Source organism: Somniosus microcephalus, chromosome 2 (genome assembly GCF_052327205.1).
Source record: "Somniosus microcephalus isolate GS21.2 chromosome 2, FLI_Smic_1.0, whole genome shotgun sequence".
NCBI classification, from domain to species: domain Eukaryota; kingdom Metazoa; phylum Chordata; class Chondrichthyes; order Squaliformes; family Somniosidae; genus Somniosus; species Somniosus microcephalus.
The window spans coordinates 247,333,965-247,352,032 of NC_140988.1; the positions used below are offsets into that span (position 1 = coordinate 247,333,965).

An 18,068-nucleotide genomic window follows, 5' to 3' on the forward strand; every position below is an offset into this window, starting at 1 on the left:
CGGGCCTCAAATCGAATTATATCCGGCAGAGACTGCTGGAGAAGGAGGTCCTGGACTTAAGAAAGGCAGTGGCCACTGCGCGATCGCTGGACGTGGCCCAGAAAAACTCTGACTCTTATTCTTCCGGCCATGCGGCCCTCACCGCCTCGTGCGCGCCGAGGGGGCCGCCATCTTGGAATCAGCCATCTTCCCCATCCAGGTCTCAGACCAGCTCTACGCCGCCGGAGTCCCCACACAGAAGTTCACCCAGGAGCCCTACTACAGCGGCAATGTCTCGAGGCCCGAAATGCTACTTCTGCGGCCAGGCCAAGCACCCCAGACAACGATGCCCAGCGAAGGACGCTACATGCTTCAAATGTAAGAAAAAGGGGCATTTTAGCAAAGTCTGCAGGGGGAATCCGATTTCCAACTCCGTCACCGCCTCGTGCGTGCCGTGCGGGCCACCATCTTGGGATCCGCCATCTTTTCCCGACTCAACGACCGCCCAGGGCCCAACGGTGGCTTCGATCACGGTGGATCAATCCAGGCCACACCCATTGACAAAATCCATGATGGACATACAGGTAAACGGGAATTTAACAAAATGTTTAATTGACTCTGGGAGTACCGAGAGTTTTATCCACCCTAGCCTGGTACGGCGGCACTCATTAACGGTAACCCCTACACGGAGCAGAATTGCTATGGCTGCTAAGCCCCACACTTCGGACATTTTGGGCTACTGTGTGGTAACACTGACTGTAAAAGGCACGGACTACAAGGATTTTAAACTCCTCGTGATGCCAGAACTCTGTGTTAATGTAATCTTGGGCCTGGACTTCCAGTGCCACCACGAAACTGTCACGCTAGCATATGGCGGGTCCCAGCCGCCACTCACAGTCTGTGGCCTATCAACCTTAAAAATCAGCCCGCCCTCTTTATTCGCTAATCTCGCTCCGAACTGTAGGCCCATAGCGACCAAAAGTAGACGGTACAGTCTGGAAGACAGACACTTTATCAAGGCGGAAGTGGACAGACTCCTGCGGGAAGGCATTATTGAATGCAGTACCAGCCCGTGGCGTGCCCAAGTAGTCATAGTTAAAAATAGCGAAACGAAACGGATGGTAATTGACTACAGCCAGACTGTTAATATTTATACCCAGCTGGATGCCTACCCTTTACCCCGCATATCAGAAATGGTCAACCAGATTGCGCAATACCGAGTCTTCTCGACTATCGACCTCAAATCCGCGTATCACCAGCTCCCCATTAGAACGGAGGACCGCCCATACACCGCCTTCGAGGCGAACGGGCGCCTCTACCATTTTCTCAGAGTGCCCTTCGGAGTAACAAATGGGGTCTCGGTCTTCCAACGTGAGATGGACCGCATGGTTGACGAGAATAAACTACAAGCTACCTACCCCTATCTGGACAATGTCACTATCTGTGGGCACAACCAGCAAGACCACGATCTAAATCTTGCGAGATTTTTAAAAACTGCCCTAAAGCTGAATCTAACCTACAACGAAGACAAATGTGTCTTCAACACAACCCGTCTCTGTATCCTCGGCTGTGTGGTGGAAGATGGGGTAATTGGACCGGACCCTGACCGATTACGCCCCCTAAAGGAACTGCCCCTGACACACAATACCAAAGCTTTAAAAAGGTGCCTGGGATTTTTTTCGTATTATGCCCAATGGGTGCCCAATTACTCTGATAAGGTCCAACCCCTCATTAAATCGACGTCCTTCCCACTATCAGCTGAAGCTCGGGAGGCTTTCACCAGTATTAAACAGGACATTGAAAGGGCTGCAGTGTGTGCAGTGGACAAATGCATTCCCTTTCAAGTCGAAAGCGATGCGTCAGACTTTGCCTTAGCTGCGACCCTCAATCAGGCTGGGAGACCTGTGGCCGCCTTCTCCCGAACCCTTCAGGGACCTGAAATCAGGCACTCTTCTGTCGAGAAGGAGGCACAGGCTATAGTGGAGGCAGTGCGGCACTGGAGACACTACCTAGCCGGCAAACGTTTCACCCTGCTCACCGACCAGCGGTCGGTGGCTTTCATGTTTAATAACAAAGGGGGAAAATCAAGAATGACAAAATACTCAGGTGGAGGATCGAACTATCCACGTTCGACTATGATATTATGTACAGGCCGGGAGCCGTTAATGAACCGCCAGACGCCCTATCGCGGGGAATGTGTGCCAGCATTCATACGGACAAATTACAGGGTCTCCACAACGACCTCTCACCCAGGGGTCACCCAACTATACCATTTTATAAAGTCCCGCAATCTGCCCCACTCCATCGAGGAGGTCAGGGCAATGACCAGAGCCTGCCGCATCTGTGCGGAATGCAAGCCTCGTTTCTACAGGCCTGACCGTGCACACCTTATCAAAGCCACACGGCCATTCGAGCGCCTAAGTCTGGACTTCAAGGGACCCCTTCCCTCTGCCGACCGTAACGTATACTTCCTCAATATCATTGATGAATATTCCCGCTTCCCCTTCGCCATTCCCTGCCCAGACATGACCAGTGCCACGGTCATCAAGTGTCTCTGTAATCTATTCTGCATGTTTGGCATGCCGAACTACATACACAGCGATAGGGGGACGTCATTCATGAGTGACGAGCTGCGCCAGTTCTTGCTCTCGAAGGGGATAGCCACTAGCAGAACCACTAGCTACAACCCCCGGGGTAATGGGCAAGTGGAAAGGGAGAATGCTACTGTTTGGAAGGCTGTCACGTTAGCCTTAAAGTCAAAATGCCTTCCGACCTCCCGCTGGCAGGAAGTCCTCCCAGACGTGCTCCACTCCATAAGGTCTCTGTTATGTACTGCCACTAACGCTACCCCTCACGAAAAGATGTTCGTTTTCCCCCGGAAATCCACCTCGGGCATATCTCTACCCGCGTGGCTGACGTCTCCGGGGACAGTACTATTGCGGAAGCACGTGAGAGGCCATAAAACGGACCCCCTTGTGGACAAGGTACAGCTCCTCCATGCAAACCCTCAGTACGCCTGTATCGAATACTCTTGACGGGCGAGAGGACACTGTTTCCATAAAAGACCTCGCTCCCTCGGGGAGCGGAGAGAATGATGGGAGACTACCCGATGAAGACCTACACTACAAAGAGACAGGACGCCCAGAGGTATCAATACCCAACTTTAACCTGGACGACACTGCAGATAACCTGGAAGACACTGCGGAGGCCCGGACAGCGGAGGAACCAGAATCCACTCCCCTAGAGCACCCCAACCGGCTTTGCGCCGATCACTGAGAACTGCAAAACCTCCTGACAGACTCATTATACCAACTTTTAAGAAACATCACCCCGATGGACTAAATCTATAGAAGGGGTGAATGTAATGAAATCTGTTCGTCTTGATCCTGTATTCGTTTTGCACTCGTGTATATTACCCTCCCCCACTGTGTATAGTTTCACTTCCTCTTTCCCGACTAACCTGGGAGGTTCCAGGTCTTGGCTCTTGGCTCCGCCCCTGACTTCTCTTACATAAAGATCCCAGGATCTGTATGACTCATTCCTGTGAACCAGTCGGCATGTTGAGATGTTAGCTCTGATCTTAGTGATTAAAAGCCAACTTGTTTAAGTCTATAACTTCTAGTTTTGTGGTTATTGAAGGCCCATCACCCACATAATGCTATTGTGAGAGTACCATCAGCACATGGTCTACGGCAGTTAAAGAAGGCGGCCCATCGTGCCTCGGAGCAGCTAGGGAAGGACAATCAATGTAGCCTTGTCAATGTTATCCAAGTCCCAAGAACAAATTAAAAAAGGCATTTTTTTCGCAATTAATCAAAAACTGTGACAAAATAAGATAAATAAATATTGCTCGCAATGAATTGAAGCTCACCAGTGGCAGAGCTGTCAATCAGACTAGGTTTAACAGATATCAAGGGAGCTGTTCAGGTACCAGCCTCAGGCTATCGGCCACCTTTTAGGACAATGCAGAGCTTAGCGTCTGGTAAATTACTAGCCGTCTCACTGGAAGAGCCATTTAACCGTGCTCAGTGGCTCTTGGAGGTCCTAGTCTCATAGTACATGAAAACAACTCAAATTCTGTGCAGGACACAACCCGGTGAGTCTTATTAAATATTTTTATTACCTAGGTAGGTTGTGAGTCTTCTCCATCGAACAGATGTGAGTTGTCTACCTTTGAAGTGTCAGTCTGCTTACGAGCTAGTGATGTGGAGTCCCTCCAATACAGAGAAAGCAAGTAAACAAGAGAATTCTCCCAAATACATTTTGCAGAAGCCTTTTAAAGTAACCACACTAGATTTTTCATAATAGGTTTAATATTTTATGACCAGATCTCCAATCTATCGCAATCAATTAGATGCATAAATAGATATTATGGATTAGCTTAATATTTATGGTTATTTCTCTCTTTCTTGGGAGATCTTTCAGATCTGCTTTGTGCTTGGAAAAGGGCATTTGACTTCCAGAAGGTGTTGACTAGCCACAAAGGCTTTTGAAACACATTTCATCTGGTTTTCAATTGGACAGCTCGGAGCTGATCTTTATGCAACTGTCACCACCTGTAATGTCAATGGAAGTCCCACCTTTGCTGTGCTTTTTTTCCTCAAGTATTTTTAATTTACTCCATGTTCTTTAAACGAAGATCATATTTGTGTAAATATATTGTTAAATCAATTTGCAATGGCACAACTTTGGTTTGTAGCTCTAATTTATACCGTCTTCTCTTCGTTCTTTCTATAGCTCAGTGCTTTTTCTCATCCTCTTAAATGTTCTCTCCCAGCAGTTAAAAATATTAATGTTTAGAATGTGGGAAGGGAGCATCCTTACTCATTAACCACTTAAATTGAGGTTAGATGGGTTTACCCAGAAGGTCCAGTCCTTAGCACTTTGTGTAATCGAGCCACCTGGTGGACTACTGATGTATATAATAATAAAGCCATGTTCAGTACAGTTCTTACCGGAAGCCATGTTGTGCTGTTGTGTGTATATATGCTGTGTCTCAAGATATCACAGAATTGGCGATGAGGATGCGATTGCTGATTCCCTAGCTAAAATTTTCGTTGGAGGATAATTCTGCCAACTGATGGAGGGACTGTTAGAGGTTCTTCGTTTTGCAGAAAAACTTAAAAATCCAAGGTAAATTTCGAGCACACGTGGCTGAACTGTCGACGTTGCCAGAGTCCAGATGGCCGCGCCTATGAGAATTATAGGGCGCTTGGGTGAGTTCCATCATGACCGAGAGACTTTTGGAGTGTATGTGGAGCAGCTAGAAATGTTTTTAACTGTGAATAGTATTGTCGAAGTCCCCAATGATGTAAACCGTAACCGGGCGGTTTTAGAAATGAAACAGGCTATTTCTTTGACTGAAGCAGGCCCCGAGGTGTATGAGACCCTGAGAAATGTGTTTGTTCCCACCAAGCTGAAGGACACGCCACTGAAGGAGATCTTAACCAAGTTAGAACAGCACTACAGTCCTGAGCCCCTGGAAATTGCTGAAAGTTATTGTTTTGGAACATGTGATCAATTAAATGACGAGGGTATCAGTGAGTACATGGTAGACCATTCACTGTCATTTCAGAAACTTTCAGGACTGAGCTTTGCGTGACCATTTTGATTGTGGGTTGAAAAATGTGGGAAATGTGGGTTGAAAAATAATGTATCAGAAGTAAATTGTTGACAACACCTAACTTGACTTTTGACTTAGCTTGTCAGACAGCTATGTTGATGGATATGGCCAACCGATATTCCTGAGAGTTCTGTGCCATTTCCAGTCGTCAGACAACTGAGGTGAATCGGCTGCAGGCTAAAAGTAAAAGGCAGTTGAGCCGCAAGGCCTCAGCAACTGCCCACGGTAACAGTGCATTGAAGTCATCCTATCGGTGCTTGGGACAACACATCGCTCAAAGCTGTCCATATGTGAAGGCAGAGTGTTTCAACTGCAAGAAAACTGCATCTTGCAAAGGCATGCCGACAGAAGAGTAAACCGACTGGCAATGCAAGAAGTTGAAATCGCCAGACACTACAGACCGTTGAAGAAGCGAGGCGTTTCTGGAGATTCACGTCATCAGGGGCACAAAGGTATCTAACAGTGATTTTGCGAAGTATCGCTATCCAAGTAGATGTCGCAGGAACCAGGATACCCATGGAAATCGACACTGGTGCATCCCTGAGCGTAGTACCGGAATCACTATATCGCGACAAGTTGCGTAATTATCAACTAGAGAAATCGAAGGTAGAGCTGCGAGGCTACTCAGGAGAGCAAATCCCTGTAGTAGGAAGTGTCACCATACCAGTGAAATACAAAGATCAGTGTCAGAGCTTGCCTCTCATAGTAGTGGCAGGAGACGAGCCTGCCTTGATGGGTAGAAATTGGTTGGGATCACCTGAAGCTGGATTGGAATGAGATTTTTTGTGTGGAAGCGAAATTTGCATCGAAAGATGATGTCATCAAGCAGTATCAGAAGGTGTTCAGCGAAATGGGCAGTCCGATCCAAGACTTCAAGGCGAGTGTCAGAGTGCCGAAGGATGCAAGACCAGTTTACTGCAAGCCACGTCCCGTACCATACGCACTCGAGGAGAAAGTTGAGCAAGAACTCAAAAGACTAGAAACTGAGAACATTATCTCTAAGGTACATCTGAGTAATTGGGCTACACCCATTGTTGTAAGGTAAAGTTGTGTGGTGATTATAAAGTAACCGTAAACCAGGTTCTAGAGTGTAATCTACCCAATACGTTGCCAAATGTGGAAGATTTATTCACAACACTGACAGGTGGCCAGATCTTTTCGAAGTTCAATCTAACAAACGCCTACCTACAACTTGAGTTAGATGAAGAGTCCAAGTCATGCTTGACTATAAATACTCACAGTTCAATAGGTTACCATTTGGAGTGTCTTCTACCCCTGACATATTTTAGGGGGTGATGAACCAAATTTTTCAAGGGATTGAAGGGGTAGTGTGTTATTTGGATGACATACTCATTTCAGCACCAAACAAATCCATGATGAGGTGTTGAATGAAGTGCTAGAGAAGCACGGAGTACGAGTAACATCTCAAGTGTGAGTTGTTTCAAAACTCTGGAATACTTTGGGCACATAGTCAAAGATGGTTTACATCCAACCAAGGGAAAGCTGGATGCAATCAGAAATGCACCCACCCCCAAGAATGTCTCTGAACTGCGATCATTTTTGGGTCTTTTGAATTATTATGGAAATTTCCTCCCAAACTTGGCTACATTGTTACATCCACTGAATGAGCTGTTGAGAAAACAGGTCCCTTGGAAGTGGTTAAGAGAATGCGACACAGCATTCAAAAAGTGTAAAAGCCGGTTAGTAGAGAGTACCATGTTAGTTCACTATGATGTGTCTAAGGAGATCAAGCTAGCATGTGACGCCTCTCCGTACAGAGTTGGAACAGTGAGCGCTCATGTACTAGATAGTGGGGTGGAGAGACCAATTGATTTTGCTTCATGCACTCTCAGTGCCAGTGAGAGGAATTATGCGTAGATCGAAAGGGAAGCTTTGTCATTGATTTTTGGGGTCAAGAAATTTCACAAATACTTGTTTGGTTGTAAGTTTACCATAGTTACTAACCATAAGCCCCTGATAGCAATCCTCCACCCAAAGTCCCCAGTTCCAACCTTAGCTACAGCCCGAATGCAGAGATGGGCATTGACATTGATCACAGTAATGCTGATGCTATGTCCAGATTGCCATCCCTATCACAAGTTACACCCAATAAGGAAGAAGTGTTCCATTTCTCATACATTGATGAGCTGCCAGTCACAGCTGAAGAGATTGGTAGAGCAACCAAACGTAACCCAATTATGTCAAAGGTGTATGATTACATAGCAAATGGATGGCCAAACCAGATATCCATCCATACTTCATTTGTAGGAATGAATTGTTAGTGGATAAAGATTGTATTGTATGTGGGGAGCAAGAGTGGTTATCCCAAATAAGTTCAGGTCTAAATTGTTAGAAGATCTACATGACCAGCACCTGGGAATGTGCTTGACCAAGATCTTTCCATGCAGTTACTTATGGTGGCCAGGTTTAGATAAAGAGGTAGAGTACATAGTCAGTCAGTGTACAGCATGTCAATCAATGAGCAAGAAACCACCATCAGTACCATTACAGCCATGGAAATGGCCTCCCAGAGTGTGGCAAAAGTTACATGTAGATTTTGCTGAGCTAGAAGGACAGCAATTGTTCATAGTGATAGATAATCACTCGAAGTGGGTAGAGGTGTTTCCGATGCGGATAATAACAACAAGCAAACCACTAGTCAATTTGCGAAGATTGTTTTCTTCATACGGCCTCCCAGAAGAAATGGTGTCTGATAATAGGCCGCAATTTTGTTCAGAAGAGTTCACACAATTCATGAGCAGAAACGGTGTGAAACTTGCCAAAGTCCACCGTACCACCCTGTTTCAAATGGTGCAGCAAAGCGCACAGTACAAATTGTCAAACGTGCCCTCATCAAGCAAATGTTGGATCCAAATCCAAAGAAATGTCCGTTGTCGTTGGACCACAAACTGGCAAATTTTCTGAAAACCTATCGAAATACTCCTCATACCACTACTGGTAGAAAACCAGCAGAGTTGTTTCTCAAATGAAAGCCACGGACCAGGTTCTTGTTGTTAAAGCCAACTTGGCACAGTCTGTAGAAGAGAAACAATCAAGGCAGAAAGAGAGTCATGATAAATGTAGAGTTAGAAAGAGAAGTGTGAAGTTGAACCAGAAGGTTAGAGTGAAGAACCATCACCATAAAAGGTTAAAGTGGTTACCAAGAAGCGTAGTGGCCCTCGCACATACTTGGTCAAGATGTTTGATCATGGAAAGGTTAGGTTTGTTCACAGTGATCATATCTTACCTACAGATGTGGAAGGCTGGGACGATTCAGTTTATTCTGATAAGTCAGATAGTCTTGTTACAAGTAGAGTACCAATAGCAAACCCTACATCAGACGTAGCAGAAACAAGTCCAAGACAAAGTCAAAATTTAATCTGAGTAGGAGTCAGGCAGACAAACAGTCAAAGTGTAGAGAATCCAAATGTAGATCAAGGTCAGCCCTTGGAGAAAATTTTTCTGCAGGTTCAGCCTAGAATGAGTCAAAGTCCTACAACAAGATCTGAAAGTTATGTTCAAGAAAGAAGGTATCCTCTTCAAAACAGAAACCCAGTGGTTAAGTTTAATCTGTAAATATGGAAAATAAGTTCTTATCTTTTTGTGTTACAGAATTCTATAGTAGAATTTGGAAACATAAAATGGGTTCCATGCAAGTCATGTACAATGATTATTTGCTATGATACACTTCCCCCTCCTTATTGAAGAAGTTAAATAGAGCTACCTGGTGGACTACTGATGTATATAATAATTAAGCCATGTGTAGTACAGTTCTTACCAGAAGCCATGTTGTGCTGTTGGATATATATGCTGTGTCTCAAGATCTCACACTTTGTAAACCAGGTTTGACATTGTACTGAATTTACGCTTCACATGTCAAGTCAAAGTAGTTTGAGACTGCCCTCTCCAGGAAGTCTCCGTCTGCTTCATTACAGAATTAGGTTGGGCCCTGACACTGGATTTACGCTACCAGTTTGGTGTTGGTGCAAAGCTTAAATCACTTTGCACTGATGCTAAACTTGCAGTGTCTTCTATGATTAAAAAGAAGCACTTCATTATACAGCTCAGGAAGGGAAAGTCATGTTGATTTGTCTTCATGTGCAGGTTTTGAAGGGACAATGTTCTTCCTGATTTTGCCTGTTCAAAGACCTTCATTTAACCTTTTGGTATTTAGAGGATGTTTTATTCAAAGAGTAAAGTGGATTTGATCAGATAGGTGATATGAGGTTTCATACTAAAGTGACTTCTGCATGTTTCTGTATTGCAATAACAGTAAACAGAATGTAAAAATAAGTATTGGATGTTATGTCTTACAGAATACAATGGAAGAATCTGATATTGAAGATGTGGAACTATATGTTTCTTCCCAAGAACAAAGATTTAGACTGTTCACGTCAATGGAACATGATGGTCAGCTATATATGACTCCACGAGACTTCATTGAATCTGTTACTACAGATGAACCAAGAAGTAAGTACATTGTACTGTCAATGATTTCAAATATGATCACTTTAAGGAGCAGAAAAGGAGCTGTTACATTGCTGGTTGTTTACTATAGACCCCCCCCCCCCCCCCAAATAGTGAGAAGGAGGTAGAGGAGCAAATCTGATGGCAAATTTCAGAGAAATGTAAAAATAATAGAGCAGTAATAGTAGGGGACTTCAATTACCCCAATATAGACTGGGGGGGAAATAACCTGGGAAAAGAAACAGAGTAAAGGGCAAGGCGGGTGAAGAATTCCTGAAATGTTTCCAGGAGAACTTTCTTAATCAGTATGTTTCTAACCCAATGAGGAAGGAAGCAGTGCTGAATCTAGTTCTGGAGAATGCAGTAGGGCAAGTGGAGAGTGTTTCAGTGGGAGAGCATCTAGGTAATAGTGATAATATAATTAGGTTTAAAGTAGTTCTGGAAAGGGACAAAGAAAAATCAAAGGTGTAAATACCCAACTGGAAGAGAGACAGTTTCAGTGATTTGAGAAGGGATCTAGCACAAGTGGATTGGAAACAAAGATTGGCCAGGAAAACACTGAGTGAGCAACGGCAGGCCTTAAAGGTAGAGATAGTTTGGATACAAACCAAGCATATTCCCATAAGGAGGGAAAATGGGTCATCCAAAGCTAGAGCTCCCTGGATGATAAAGGAAATGGAAGTTAAAATAAAGTAGAAAAAGGAGGTTTGACAAATGTCGGGTACAGAATACAATTGAAACCAGGCAGAATACAGAGAGTGCAGGGCAAAACTGAAAAAGGATATAAGAAGGGCGATGAGAGAATATGAGAAAAAATTAGCGGGTAATATAAAAGAAAACCGAAAAATCTTTTATAAAGATATAAAAAGTAAAAGGATAGTTAAAGGAATGGTGGGGCCGACTAAGGCCAGAAAGGAAATCTTGTGAAGGCAAAGGGCAGTATTGAGGTACTGAATGAGTACTTTGTATCTGTCTTCACAAAAGAAGAGGATGAAGTTAATATCGCAGTAGAGGAGGGGGAGTAGAGCGATTGGATAGGATAAAAATAGATAGAAAGGAGGTGCTAAATAGGTTGGCATCACTCAAAGATAACAAGACCCTGGTCCAGATGGAATGCATCCTAGGTTGCTGAGATAGCAGAAGCTCTGACCACAATCTTTCAATCCTCCTTGGATATAGGAGTGGTGCCAGAGGACTGGAGGATTGCAAATATTACACCCTGTTCAAAAAAGGGGAGAGGGATAAACTTGGTAACTACAGGCTAATCAGTCTAACTTCAGTGCTGGGAAAACTAATAGAGACCATTGTCGAGGACAAAATTAAGTCTCACTAAGAGAAGTATGGGTTAATAAGGGACAGCCAGCATGGATTTGTTAAAGGCAAATAGTTTCAGACTAACCTAATTGAGTTATTTGATGAAGTAACAGAGGGTAGATGAAGGAATGCAGTAGATGCTGTGTATAAGGCATATGATAAAGTACCACATAACAGACTTATTTGGAAAATAGAAGCACATGGTATTAAAGGGCAGTTGTAACTTGGGTACGTAATTGGCTAAGGCATAGGAGGCAGATAGTAGTCGTGAACGGATGTTTTTCCTGAGTGGAGAGAAGTATGGAGTGGTGTCCCCCAGGTGTGTGTGTGTGTATGCTGGTGAAATGGGCAGACACATGGCAGATGCATTTTAATGCGGATAAATGTGAAGTGATGCATTTTGGGAGAAAACTACATGGAGAGGCAGTATAATCTAAATGGTACTATTTTGAAGGGGGTGCAAGAGCAGAGGGACTTGGGGGTGCATATTCACAAATCTTTGAAGGTGGCAGGGCAAGTTGATAAGTCAGTTAAGAAAGCGTATGGGATACTTGGCTTTGTAAATAGGGGCATTGAATACATAAACAAGGAAGTCATGCTAAACCTTTACAAATAAAAACTAAAATGCTGGAAATGCTCAGCAGGTCAGGCAGCATCTGTGGAGAGAGAAACTGGGTTAACGTTTCAGATTGATGACCTTTTGTCAGTTCTGCTGATATCTGGTGTTATTTGTTTCATTAGAAATGAGATAGCATAGATTGATTTATCAGACAGGTTGTTAAATTGAATATTTAAATGTATCTCGTATTACTTCCTGATATGGCAGGGCAAAATAGGGAAACTAGGAGCTCAGCACTCATACACTGACTATTTCTTGGAACAACAAGTGTTCCTCTCAAGGTTATCCTTATGACAATTGCCAGGAAGAATTTATTATGTTTTTTTAGTTTTTGGAATATTGCAGGCAGCAAGCAATCATGTTGGTCAGTACTCCACTGATGCTGATAATGATGGATTGGATTCATCTGCATACAGCTTATCCTCTGATTCTTGGTTGGTTTTATTATACATCTCCAACTCCGACTTCCCTTTCCACTTCAAGGCTTCATCTGCTTACTTCTTGCAGTTGGTGGGAGATGTAAGAGTACTTAGGACGTCCACATCTAGAAACTGTAGAGATGCCTTGGTGCCTCCTCCTGAGTGGAGGGGCTTATGACTAGGGATATTAACTCCATCAGTTCCTCTTACAGTGAGTAGTGCTGTCCTTGTCTCTACAACTTGGGCTTTTCACAACCAGAGAATTTGGTTTGATGTGCGGAAGCAACACCCAAAATAGACAGGAACTACTGGGTCCATAATGCTTTGACCTGTGTTTGGTATGCACCTCATGTTCTGGCTTGGCAGTAGTTTATCAGACATGAGACGGTGCACACCCAAGATGTGGTTTAGGCTTTCCAACACCTTTCTCTTTTTCCCCTTCTCTTCACCCTTCCCCAACAATGAGTCCAAATCACTGCCCTTATAGGACAGACAGGCTTTCACACAAAGTTCAGCCCAGATGAGGATAACTTGCCTATACATGCCAACCATCAGCATTTCATGTGGAGTCACATTGTGGGAGCTCAACCAGCGTCAATGTTTGCTGAACAAAACCAATGTGGATCAGGAATTCCCACCTACAGTATACATAAGGACATAAGAAATAGGAGCAGGAGTAGGCCATTCGGCCCTTCGAGCCTGCTCTGCCATTCAATGAGATCATGGCTGATCTTCTGCCTCAACTCCATTCACCAGCCCTATCGCCATATCCCTTGATGCCCTTACTAATCACAAATCTATCGACTTCTGTTTTGAATATACTCAATGACTGAGCCTCCACAGCCCTCTGGGGTAGAGAATTCCAAAGATTCACCACCCTCTGTGTGAAGAAATTTCTTCTCATTTCAGTCCTGAATGGCCTACCCTTCATCCTGGGGCTGTGGCCCCTGGTTCTAGATTCCCCAGCCAAGGGAAACATTCACCCAGCATCCACCCTATCAAGCCCTGTAATAATTTTGTATGCTTCAATGAGATCCCCCCTCATTCTTCTGAATTCAAGAGAATACAGGCCTAGTTTACTCAATCTCTTTTCATACGGCAGTCCTGCCATCCCAGGAATCAATCTCGTGAACCTTAGTTGCGCTCCCTTTATGGCAAGTATATCCTTCCTTAGGTAAGAAGACCATAATTGTACACAGTACTCCAGGTGTGGTCTCACCAAGGCCCTATATAATTGGAGTAAGACTTCTTTACTCATGTACTCAAATCCTCTTGTAATGAAGGCCAGCATACCATTTACCTTCCTAATGGCTTGCTGCATCTGCACATTCACTTTCAGTGACTCATGTACAAGGACACCCAGGTCCCTTTGAGCATCTGCATTCCCCAATCTTTCACCATTTAGGAAATACTCTGCCTTTCTGTTTTTCCTACCAAAGTGGATAACTTCACATTTAGCCACGTTATATTCCACCTGTCATGTTCTTGCCCACTCACTGAGCCTGTCGAGATCCCCTTGAAGCCTCTTCACATCCTCTTCACAAATGACACTGCCACCTAGCTTTGTATCATTAGCAAATTTGGAAATGTTACATTTAGTCCCCTCGTCCAAATCATTGATATAGATTGTGAATAGCTGGGGCCTAAGCACCGATCCTTGCGGTACCCCACTAGTCACAGCCTGCCATCGTGAAAAAGACCCGTTTATCCCTACTCTTTGTTTTTTGTCTGTTAACCAATTCTCAATCCATGCTAGTATATTACCCCCAATTCCATGTGCCCTTATTTTGTTCACCAGCCTCTTGTGTGGGACCTTATTGAAGGCCTTCTGAAAATCCAAATACACCACATCTACCGGTTCTCCTTTGTCTGCTTCACTAGTTACATCCTCAAAGAACTCCAATAGGTTTGTCAAACAGGGTTTCCCTTTCATAAATCCATGTTGACTCTGCCCAATCTTACTATTAGTTTCTAAGTGCCCAGTTATTGCATCCTTTATAATAGATTCCAGCATTTTCCCAACCACTGATGTGAGGCTAACAGGTCTGTAGTTCCCCATTTTCTCTCTCCCTCCTTTCTTAAATAGCGGGGTTACATTTGCTATCCTCCAATCTGCAGGAACCGTTCCAGAATCTATAGAATTTTGGAAGATGACAACCAATGCGTCCACTATCCTAATGGCCACCTCTTTCAAAACCCTAGGATGTAGGTCATCCGGTCCTTGGGATTTATTGACTTTTAGTCCCATTAATTTTGCTAGTACTGTTTTTTTACCAATAATTCCTTTAAGTTCCTCATTCTCGCCACGCACTTGGTTTTCTCGTATTTCTGGGAGGTTTTTTGTGTCTTCCTCCGTGAAGACAGAAACAAAGTATTTATTTAATTTCTCTGCCATTTCCTCATTCCCCATTATAAATTCCCCCGTCTCTGACTGTAATGGACCTACATTTACGTTCACCAGTCTTTTCCTTTTCACATACCTATAGAAGCTTTTACAATCCGTTTTTATATTTTTTGCTAGTTTGTGCTCCTATTCCATTTTCCCTTCATCAATTTCTTGGTCCCCCTTTGCTGATTTCTAAAAAGATCCCAATCCTCAGGCAACCGCTTTTTCTGGCAACTTTATAAGCTTCCTCCTTTGACTTAATACTAGCTTTAATTTCTTTTGTTCGCCATGGTTGGATCACTCTTGCTTTTGGGTTTTTATGCCCTAGAGGAATATATCTTTGTTGCAAATTATGCATTATTTCCTTGAATGTTAGCCATTGTATGTCTACCTTCATACCTTTTAGTGTAGTCTCCCAATCTACCATGGCCAACTTGTCCCTCATACCCTTGTAGTTTCCTCTGTTTAGATTGAAGACCTTAGTTTCAGATTGGACTACATCACTCTCAAACTTAATATAAAATTCAATCATATTATGGTCACTTGTCCCTAAATGCCCCTTTACCACAAGATTGTTGATTAGCCCTTTCTCATTACACAGTACCAGATCCAGAATGGCCTGTTCCCTGGTTGGTTGCTCCACATACTGATCCAGGAAACCATCTCGCATGCATTCCAAGAATTCGTCCTCCACACCATTAGTGGTAATTTGATTTGCCCAGTCAATATGTAGATTAAAGTCCCTCCGTGTTCAGAATCACTGGGTTAGTAATGGGAGCAATGTTGCGGGCAGAGAGCCCCGATCTGGTCTATTAGCAGCCAGACTCGAGTTGGAGTCAGATTGGAGGGAAGGGGGGTGGGGTGGGGGAGGGAGGGGGAATAAATGGCAGTGGAAGGGGCAGGAAATGGATGATAATGAAGGTGGGGTAATGGATGGTGACCTAGATGGGGAAGGAAGTGGTAATGAATGGGAAATGGATGGCAATGAAGAGGAGCTAGAAGGGGGAAAATGAAGTGAAGAAACTGGGAGTGGTGTTTTGAGGTGGGGGAGAAAGAAACTTAGCAGCAATAACTGGGGTAGGGGAACAGTACCAGATTGAAGGAGAGAGGGGGAAGAGGAGTGCTTGGGGGAAACAGTGCCAGCTTGAATTAAGAGAGGAGTGCCCATATAAACCAAGAGGGTTGGAGGAGGGGAAATATCTCTGTAAAATGGTGTGTTGTAACGTGTCTCTGAACTGGGTCCAGAGTGGATAGATTGCTGCTGAACTGAAGTGATTGGTTTTGGGAGAGTAGTTGCTGACATAATTTTTGAAAAAGTGATGGTTTGGCTAGTCTGCTGAAAGTCCAAATCTCTTTTTTGTCTTTTTTATATTAAAATGATTCATAGGCCCAGATATTTCGATCCCTACGGGTGGGTACGCACTGTGTACCCACCCATAGGGACATCGGAAATGCCGGTTTCAGGCATGCACAACGCATGCGCTGAAAACCGGCATTTCCGATCTGTCAAGAATGGTCTTGACAGATCCTCTGGCTGCCCTGGAGAAGGGACTCTGCGGGCGGATAGTTCCGCTTTTTGGAGACCCTCCGCCTGCAGAAAACCCTTACAAATCTTATGCCTGGTAAAAGCGTAAGGCCTGCTTTTACCAGGATAAGAGTTCAAAAAAGTTTTTAAAAAAATTTCACTGATTTATCATTTAAAAATACTTTTTTTTTAAAGTAACTATTTTTAGCCCAGTAAAAAACTTCAATTAGTTTTTTCAAAAAATTAAATTTTTGTTTAAAATATTTAATTTATTGTAATTTCAAGTCATTCTAAAAATGTGATGTTTTTAAAAAAAAAAAAAAAAAAAATATTTAAAGTTTTACTGTGTTTTTGGGGTGATCTCCATTCATATATTTGACCGGTCTTCCTGTCAAGTGTATGAAGGGAGATTCCCTTTGATTGGTTCCCCATGGCCCACGTGATCCCAGGGACACTGCGAACTACATGCGCCTCTGGGATACATGGGCCTTGCGCACTTGGAGCTTGGAGAGGCCCAGGAGCGGAAGCGTGTACGTCCCGGGAGCCCTCGGGTAAGGGTGCACACTTTTCCAGATCACAGGCCTCCACCTGCGGGAGGTCTGCGATCGGAAAATACGGGCCAATGTAAAGTTTAATATTGCCTAAAATGAATCCCAAGTTAATCACTTTTTTGAAATGGTTGTTCAACTCTCACTGGTTTTCTAGGCTGGCATATATGCTTGCCATCAAAGTCACTGCTAAGGTTTTCCCACCAATGAATGACCTAGCTTCAGGATGGTGCCTCTCAAAGCGGTCTATGCTGTTAGAGGACCTTCTCCTGACCACTTCTCTTCAGAAGCAAACTGCAACGGATACCCTAGATGTAGGTGTTCGGTGCAAAACCCAAGGATCTAGTTTCACTGTCTGGTCTGGCTGTGCAGTTCAGGGTTCCCACAGGGATTATAACAAAATCTATTACACAATCCCTTCAATGTGTAAGCAAATGGCAGAGTGACTTGAGGGCTACTACTCTGATTGGCGGGATTGTGACACGTGGTGTTCCCCAGGAATCTGTTCTGGGCCCTCAACTTTTCATTATATTTGTTAATGACTTGGCTGAAGGAATAGCGAGTTGTATATCCAAGTTTGAAGATGACACTAAGTTAAGAGGAACTTTAAAGGGACATAGACAATTTAAGTAAGTGGGCAAAACTATGGTAAATGGTGTTCAATGTGGGCTTGTGTGAGGTCATTCACTTTGGTCCCAAGCAAGATAAATCTGAGTATTTTCTAAGTGGTGAGAAACTAGGAACTGTAGAGGAGTAAAGTAAATTGGGAGTGAGTACACAAATCACTAAAGCTAGCAGACAGGAACAAAAAGCAATGGAAATGGCTAATGGAATGTTGGCTTTTATCTGAAAGGGTCTGGAATACAAAGGGGAGGAAGTTTATGCTTCAGTTGTATAGAAGCTTGGTCAGAACCCATCTAGAGTACTTTGTTCAGTTTTGGGCACTGCAACTCAGGAAGGATATATTGGCCTTGGAGGGAGTGCAGGGCAGATTAGCCAGAATGATACAGGGGCTTAGAGGGTTAAGTTATGAGGACAGGTTGCATAAACTTGGCTTGTATTCCCTTGAGTATAGAAGACTGAGGGGTGATCTGATCAAAGTGTTTAAAATGTTAAAAGGGTTTGCTCAGTTAGATATGGAGAAACTATTTCCTCTGGTGGGGGAATCAAGAACAAGGGGACATAAAA

At 43.8% G+C, this 18,068-nt stretch overlaps 1 protein-coding gene across 12 annotated transcripts in view; it reads left to right on the plus strand.

Moving 5' to 3' along the window:
- The window catches only part of micu3a (mitochondrial calcium uptake 3a), a 250,731-nt gene that overhangs the window by 27,836 nt on the left and 204,827 nt on the right, over positions 1-18,068 (plus strand). For 11 of the 12 annotated variants that reach the window (XM_085970622.1, XM_085970641.1, XM_085970651.1 and 8 more), the window contains exon 2: positions 9,919-10,072. In XM_085970622.1, coding sequence (XP_085826748.1) covers positions 9,919-10,072 — 154 coding nt within the window. Of the gene's footprint in view, positions 1-5,120; positions 6,606-9,918; positions 10,073-18,068 lie in introns of those variants that run through there. The other variant, XM_085970632.1, reaches the window with a different exon arrangement.